General features: G+C 32.7%; 1 protein-coding gene across 6 annotated transcripts in view; it reads left to right on the plus strand.

Moving 5' to 3' along the window:
* Positions 1-8692, plus strand: part of LOC117115967 (cell surface glycoprotein 1-like) — a 53868-nt gene extending 45176 nt beyond the window's left edge. For 4 of the 6 annotated variants that reach the window (XM_033259862.1, XM_033259865.1, XM_033259859.1 and 1 more), the window contains 2 exons: positions 1582-1675; positions 4405-8692. In XM_033259862.1, the coding sequence (XP_033115753.1) occupies positions 1582-1675; positions 4405-4461 (151 nt within the window). In that variant the 3' untranslated portion in view covers positions 4462-8692. Of the gene's footprint in view, positions 1-1084; positions 1179-1581; positions 1676-4404 lie in introns of all 6 variants that reach the window. The other 2 variants (XM_033259860.1, XM_033259863.1) reach the window with 2 other exon arrangements.

Here is an 8692-nt window from a genome sequence, read left to right on the forward strand (position 1 = left end):
CAATGATTTGATATATTTTAACTGTTTTTGTACTCTTTGGTTGCTTTTTTTGGTCAAGTGTTAATTATTTTTGCATGTTATTGCCTTCTGTTTTCAACTCCATACCACAGACTTAGAAAGTACTAAGTGTTCTAAACAATTCAGCTTATCAGTATGCACTCAACAGTAATTTTGTTTGTGTTCATCCCAAGTATTTGTTTTAATTGTTCATTGATTTCATTCATGGATTAATTTTGACTTCATGTACTTTTCATATTTTATTTCAATGTTAACAAATTTTAATACAGTAATAATAATGATGATAATAATAATGTGAAGATTGAATATAGCATCTGCTTTAATTCAAAATCTCTCTTATTCAAATATATTTCTAGAGAGTTTGAAGAAGGCAGACACTCATAATATATTCTCTTTACCTGTAAGGAATATTGAATTGTGTTCTTCAGTTGAAAATGTTTTAAGAATTTAGAATTCTGATTTATATGTTTGCAAAAAATACAATTCAAATTAATATCTTTTTTATTAATTTTAAATTGAATTACATCAATGACAATTTAAAAGCAAAATGAAGGTGCCTTATTATTATTATTCTATTGTTTAAAAATTGTAATAAATGTGCTGCAAAATAAAATGCTACAAAACATTGTTTTATGTGATATTTTTTATTGCAACATTTTTATTGCAAAACATTTTTTTTAATTAACTACAAATGTTCTTTTTACTTCATTTGTAAATTTCAAGAAACAACAGAATTAATTATTTAATCGTTCTGTACAGTTGACTTCTCTCTGTGATTTCCCATGCAGGCCATATACATTCTGGAACTGATTGTATTTTGCCAACTGTCTGCCGGATTCACTGACCGGTTAACAATAAAAAATTCATAATCAATTTCTGCTTATCATAGCGCATAATATTTTGAAATATAGTGATTCTTAAAATAATACAGTATAAATAAAATTAGATTGAGTTTTAAGCATGGACAATGACATGTTGAGGGAGATAGTTGCTGTTAGTGTTATATTTCAATAACATAATGCTGTGAATATCATTGGATTGTTTCTTACTAACTGTTCATTCGTAGTGGCATGCATCTAGCAATCACGATACACCTCTCGCAAGGAGTGTACCAGTATAAATATATAGTAGATCAGCAGTGGAAATGCGATATGTCAAAGGTAATCGAGCATGTGCACAAAGGTGGAAGATAAACTAACAAACCAAAACACATGTTGGCTAATGTTGTACACATCCAGACATGTATAATTGGTGTCTTTATTTTAAAGTCATAATCACTTTCAGAAAGTTAACCTTCACATCAATTATATTTCTCTATATTTATGAGAAAAGTTTTACAAAATCTTAAAACTTCAACATTAGTTTTGGACTTTGTTGTGTTTTTTAACCGTAAGCACGTAGCATGAAATATATGTATGCAGCACTGCACACCTCAGCACCGTGTGAATGGGCAAATTATTTTGGCTTTTTTATTTTTTTTTTATTTTAACTAGATTAAAAAAATCTATAACAAGGATGTTTAATGAGTGGGTTTTTGGACCTCGTTAATTTTTTTCTCCACAGCGAGGGTAAATTTAGTTTGAGTCTTGATTTAGCGGAAGGTGAATACAGCTATATGTTCACAGTTGATGGCGAATCAAAGGTAGATGCCAATCAGGTGAGAATCGTCCAATGATCATCCAGCGTTTCATCGTAGCCATAGCAATATGCATGTGTTGCTAATAGTTCTGTTTGATTTTGTATCATTTATTCATTTCTTTTACTGACATCATCCAGATTGTATTTGTATTAATTTTTATTCATCTAAACTCTTTTAATAATTAATCTTTCTAAGGTTTTGCTAGTTAAGTGCCTTACCCTGTGATCTAAAAGTCCTTGGTTCAGTCATGGCAAAAATATCATATTTTTTCAAAAACCTAAACAACTCCCCTAAGCATATAAAAAGATAGAGCACATGTTCTGTTGCCCTTGTTAATTTCACTCTGGCTAGGTCCTATTTCTTAAGTGCACCATGCACTATTATATGGCCTAAAAAATTGGTTGAGCTGCATATTATAGTGACCATTAGATTTGTCATTCAAGAATTATTATTTTTATAGTTTTCAGACCAAGTGCTAATCCTAGGATTGTTGCATCTCTGCATTTTGGCTTGTAAAAATGCACCATGTTTAAATGTATCAAATTATTTAATTCAATCTTGCAACGTGTCCTTTCAAAACATACATGTAATTTATGCTCCTCCTTTTAGAATAAACTGTAATTTTTTTTAAATGTATCCATCCTCAAATGTTTTGGGGTGGGCGGGGGTGACAACACAAACTTTTTTTTTCTCGCCTTTATCAGATTTCATATACTCAGCTTCATGCCAGTTTTATACTAAGCGAATTATTTGCGCGAATCGAAAGCGTCAGTTCACATGCGTGCGCATTAACATTTTTATTGGAGTTTTTTGCTTCAGCGAAATCAATAGTACCAATCAGAGCCCAGGAAGTGCACCAACACTTTCAATTCCCGCGAATAAATTCGCCTAGTGGAAAACGGGCCTTACTGGATAAACCATCCTTAATACGATGGGGAAAAAAATTAATCCTTTACTTTAGTTTAAAGTTTATTTTTTTAATATTCATTTTGTGATTTTGTTGAAATAAACTAATCTAACATTCAGTTTTTTAATATGTATATCAAAAATAAGTTAATTAATATTTCCTTGCTAATTAACAAACTATGAAAAAGGGGACATACGTATTTGACATTGTACAACTGATTTTTTTCTAAGACACAAAAATATTATTTGAATTAAAACTTGGAAACTGTTAATGAGATACAGATTTTTGATATTTAAAAACTGGAGGAAAAAAGATGGTTATGCCCCTTTTCCTTTTAGGTTTTGAATATTAAAAATCTTTATCTTTTAACTATTCCCAAGTTTTTTGTCCAACTACCCGTTACATGTCTTGGAAAAATCATTGTACATCATATTATTTTTTTCCTCCAGAGCATGGCTTTAAAGACCTTTGTACATAGTAAATCTTTATGTAGACTTGTTTTTTTTTCCTTGTCATATAATCACATATCCTTTTTTTAATTTATTCTTACTTACTAATTACCCTTCATTATTCTATATATATAAATATCAAATATTTTTTCCATTCTTATTAATGTTCTCATACTCATTATTAGCAAGTTTTATTTCAGTTATTTGAGCAGATATTATCTGATTTCCCCTCCCCCCCCCAAAAAAAAAATTGTGATACATACAGGAGAGGTTTCAAATACGAAACAACATTTCTGTAAATAAAAATGGCATTCACAGAGAGAAAACCATGTCCACAACTTTTGTTTACTCTCATATCCAAAATGCAATTATTACACAATGTTATATCTCCCAAGTTAAGATAACCAGTTTCGTATTTGAACGTAGTAATAATTGCAGGTCAAGTTTTTAATAAATTCCTGACACTGGTGGGAATGATAAACTAACAATATTTTCTACCTGCTTTTTTATGGTAGGAAATTTACTAACTTGACTATCACGATGGTTTGCTAATCCTGGGTGATTATTTGAAATATGCATGGCATGATAGTGCAAGTTATTGTAGTATTTACATTTTAGTAATTTTACTGTTATGCCGGGCACTACAGTAGCTGCGTCATGTGACAAATCCAACTATGCTGCCTGTGAATGGCAGAAAACGTAACAGATGATCCATTGCACGTGCATTGTGGCGTTGCGTTCTTCATGGAATCGCGTCGAGTGCAATGAGTGCGCAACAGAGAGATCGAATTGATATTGATGTCTCCTACCTTGGAGGCAATCATTTAGGGTCCAATGGAGATTATGGGGAGGATGGTTCTAGAGCGAAACGTTTTGAGTGAACGGTCTAGAGGGAGTGTTTAGGGGAGGATAATCTATATATATATATATATATATATATAGGGTGGCTGACCTAAAGGATGCCTTTTTGGGGGGTGGGGGGAGGCCTGGAGCAACCGGCTGGTACGGAAGGAGCATTTAGATCAGCCAGAATGAAGCATTTCAGAAGAATCATGAAAAAAATGTGGGTTGCTGTTTAGAGATTTAGGGAGATGTTTAAAGAGGGAGCGTTTTGGAAAGGCAGCATACAGGATCGTCATGGGAGGGTGGTCTGGAATGGGCAATTTAGGGAGAGTGTCCATGAAGGGAGTGTAGACTGAGATAGCATTTAAGAATGATGGTCTTGAGGAAGCATTTGGAATATGGCCTTTGTGGAAGCATTTGGAATGGTTGTCATGCAGAAGATTTCTAAAGGAGGGTCATTTTTATAGTAGCGCTTTATTGAGGCTATTGTGACTTTTTTCTTCTGCTGTAATACTGATTAATCCTACTATTGTTTTTTTCTTTTCCAGCCAACTATTGAAGCAGAGTTCGGCTTGAACAATGTAATCCAGGTTGCCAGGACCTAAGGACATCGGCACACTACTGACGCTTTTTTTGCAACTACCAATACTACAAAGACTTACTAAAGCTTTATCCATACTCAAATTTAAGTGAATTGCCCATATTTAGGCATGATGATGTCATATGACATCCATATTTGGGCATGATGCCATATGACATCCATATTTGGACATGATGATGTCATATCACATCCCTATTTGGGCATGATGATGTCATGTCACATCCATATTTGGGTATGATGATGTCATATCACATCCATATATGGGCAAGATGATGTCATCACATCCATATATGGCCAAGATGATGTCATATCACATCCATATTTGGGCAAGGTAATAGCATGTCACATCCATATTTGGGTATGATGATGTCATATCACATCCATATTTGGGCATGGTGATGCCATATCACATCCATATTTGGGCATGATGATGCCATATATGGGAAATTCACGTGTATTTGTCACATAATTTTGATAGTGTGGATAGAGCCGAGGATATGGCACACTTGCTAGACGTTCTGGTGCTACCAACATAGTCAACACGGAGCACCCTATACCACTGTGATTCAAGACCGTAGGCTTTCTGAAGAAAACCAGAAAACAACAAAAACCGAAAAGGTTCAGTTTATAGTAGGAATAACACAATAAAGTTGAAACTACTTGTTTCTACAAGTTTTTTTTTCCTCAGTAGATTTTTAAAAAATGATAATTGAGTATGGTTCTTCCTGCTTGGTGCTAAAGTGCTGTTCCATTCCAATGCAGTTAATCCTTTTGACATTTCTAAGAATGGGAAATTTATGCTGGTAGTCATTGTCATAGCAAAGACCGGTCGCAGTTGACCATTCGCGATCCGAAGTATGGAACTCTGCCAAGTCTGCCTGTCCTAAGCAGGAATCAAAAACTGTAAATTTGTTAAATGTATTTCTGTTTAGTAAAAATCATGTACCTATCTAGTATTCCTTTCTTATCTGTGTTCTTTGTTATTTTTAAAATTATGCGTTTATTCACCGCTTGTTAAATCGAAGCTCTAAATACTAAAATTTGTATGCTTTTATTTACAAAATTACTGTAATAAATTTATAAAGGTTATATGGTGCATGGAGAGAAATACATACTGTAAGAACCAATATCAAAATTTAAGTTTTTTTTTTCACATAATCTATAGCTATTAATACTATTCCATTTATAATTTTATATGTTTGTAATTAAAAATAATTAATAATTAATTATTTTCTTATGAGTATTGATAATACTGGGATGTACAATCTTGTTTTGTTTAAAACATGTTTTGCATTGACAATTTTATTGTACACTATTAGAAGGACAAAATTGAACTTTTATGAATAGGGTGATAAACGTTTTTCCAATCTAATAATACCGGCGTAGGCGTCCTGGGTTTTCAGCATCTGGGGCAAGAATGGAGATGGTGTCCCTTTCCAGCTGGGAGGTTTTTTGTTCTGAGCTTGTGGGCCCTATAATATGCTATATAGACGTGAGTACAACTCTAGCAAGGAAGCCTTATACATTTTTTTTGTCTAGGCTCATCTTGGTTCCCAATTAGTTCGCTGCCCTTGGCACGTGCCCTGTAGATACGCCTCAGCATAGCAGAAAAAGATATTGAAAAAATTTGACTTTGTAATGGCATTACCATATTATACACACAGTTTGATATTATATTTATGAAGGTATTGTTGTTTAGTTAGGCAGTGCCCTGCATGTTACACTCTGTATTCTGTATTAATTTCCTCAACATGTTTAGAAATAGTTAAGATTCTTGTATATATCTCACTTTGTTCAAAACACAGATTTGGTGTCAGTTTCAGCCACTTGGGGGCGCTCTACAGTTTTTGTGGTGATAGTTACAGTGACTGTCTGTTTTGTCTACTAATCTAGATTGATCTTTTACATATGTTTTAACATGTGAAATGATAATGAGCAATATCATATATTCTTTCTTTAATGCTTCACTGTTATATAATCACTATCCAGCAAAGATTTATTCCAAATTTTGGTCATGCGCAGTGAAATTTAATAGCTATGTAGCTTAGAAGTGCACCTGTATTTAAATTAGGTGGAAATATTTCATTGGAACGAAAGCAATATGCAAAATATGTGTATGTAAAATATGTGGCTACCTGTAACTTAAGGGTTAAGCCTCTTGAGTAGTAATTGGTAGACTAGGTATTCTCAACAGATATCGCCAAGTACTACTGGTGCTAATGTAACACATTTGCTGCCAAGCTTTTCTACCAAGACATAGAGGGTGCCATCATAATGAATCTAATCAACTGTAATGAAACAAGAACTTTTGAATCATTTCTTCCGGGTTCATCCCTGATTACCAGGGTGAGAGTTCATGTTCTGGCAACCACTGCCAGGGAATTTATATGCATTGAAAAGTGCTGTATTTAGACAAGTTTTCTTGGACTATTGAGCGACACCTATTGGATGTGAACTTGCTCTCCTAGCATGGAAGGTTTTAACATGCTATACATCTATTATTAATGATTAATTCCAACTGTTAGTTGTAGACCATCCACCACATGTATATAGTTGGTACTGTAGTTCTCGAGCAAACTATAATTTCTCATTTCAATTCAGTGCCGTTATGCAGATTGTGTTTGCACTTGCATTTCACATTTATGCAAACATTTGAAAAGGTTGTGTTTACAAAGCTTCTATGCAGATATATTATTTTGTCATTTGAGGATCCTGTAAAAATACCAACTAATTTATATCTCTTACTAATGTCCTAAAGGAGCTTGAGTCCCTCTTTCTATATCGGTACCCAGTTTTCTTTCATAGGTTGAATCTCTACTAGCGTGGGTGAGAGGATTGTTTGAGTTTGGGTCAAAATTCAGAGGTCAGGTCACTCCTGCTTGTTCATTTATCATGTCAATAGGTGATTCCAAAGCAAGTGAATCATGGTTATTTTACGTCGGCTGTTTTGTTGAAAAGTTTCAACCATAAAGCAATAAACATTCGCCTTTTATTTATGCATATTATTTAATAAGCTGAAAATATGCAAATTTTTAAGAAGCAAATATTAAAAACACCTTCTTTAAAATTGAATATGAATTTGATTCATAATCTATATCTTTAGTAGCTATAATACAAATATCAAAAACAATAATGATAATATTAATTTTGTTTTTACTGAAGCACTTATGCATGTTTTCAAATTTCTAATAACAATATACAGTACAGTAAATATATGTTAATTGTTTGGAACACTTAACTTGCTGTAGTCATCAGTTTACTCGTAAACTTACTCGCAGTAAGTTTGGTATTTTACCATTATATTATAAAGGGGAAAATTTGATTTTTAGAAGAAGATAATACATAAAAATTTTTCTCAAATTCTTTAAAAGAAATCCTGTGATTAGTAATCTCTTACAGTATTGTATTTTGTTGTGAAATCAGATTTTAACATTTGTTAGAAAAAGTACAAATACATTGTTGGTTTCTGTTTAAATGAAGATTTAGCAAATTTATTTGCTCCCCTTTAGACCCAAAATACTGTAATACAAAAAGTGACAAAATAAATTCTGAATTACCATCTATTAAAGTTTTGTTGATACCTACAGTATACAAGGCAAGACTTTTTAATACCTTGTTTAGCGAGCGTTTAATGACAAAATGGAAATTTCAGTTAAAAAACAATTTTTTTATAATACAGTACTGTATTTTTAATTCGCCCACTGCTGCTTGAAATCTCTCAAAAATAGGATATCGATATTTATTCTTTAATTAAATAAATTTAAAGCATTTATCAATCCCATTACTACACTTGTTTACATTCACCAATAAAACTCTCTGATGATCTTTACAATAAGTTCGCTAAACAAGGTATAAAAAAAATGCCTCGCCCTAAAGGCGTGACAATCTTTAAAGAATCTAATGCTGTATCAGTTTTGTTGCTAAATATACTGTAGTAAACTAACAAGAATCTATAAGCCGTGATTCCGAGCCTAATATTTGTTGTTATTAATTGTATTATGAATGAGTACTGATCGTTTTCATGAATTTCAATGTGGATTGTAAATCAATTAGTAGTTAATTAAGTAGATAATTAGTGTAGGTGTCACGCTGATTGCATTCTACAGTGTTTAGTGTTAAAATTTTTTGGAGTTACGGTGCTCGATTAGGTGTGCTTTACTATCCTTTCCCTGAAGAAAAGTCGGAATGACTTCAATGCACTTCAGAAAATGCAATTAAAAGTATATACTAATCTA

Source organism: Anneissia japonica, unplaced genomic scaffold, assembly GCF_011630105.1.
Source record: "Anneissia japonica isolate Jap-2015-1 unplaced genomic scaffold, ASM1163010v1 scaffold287743_len2803612_cov181, whole genome shotgun sequence".
Taxonomy (NCBI): domain Eukaryota; kingdom Metazoa; phylum Echinodermata; class Crinoidea; order Comatulida; family Comatulidae; genus Anneissia; species Anneissia japonica.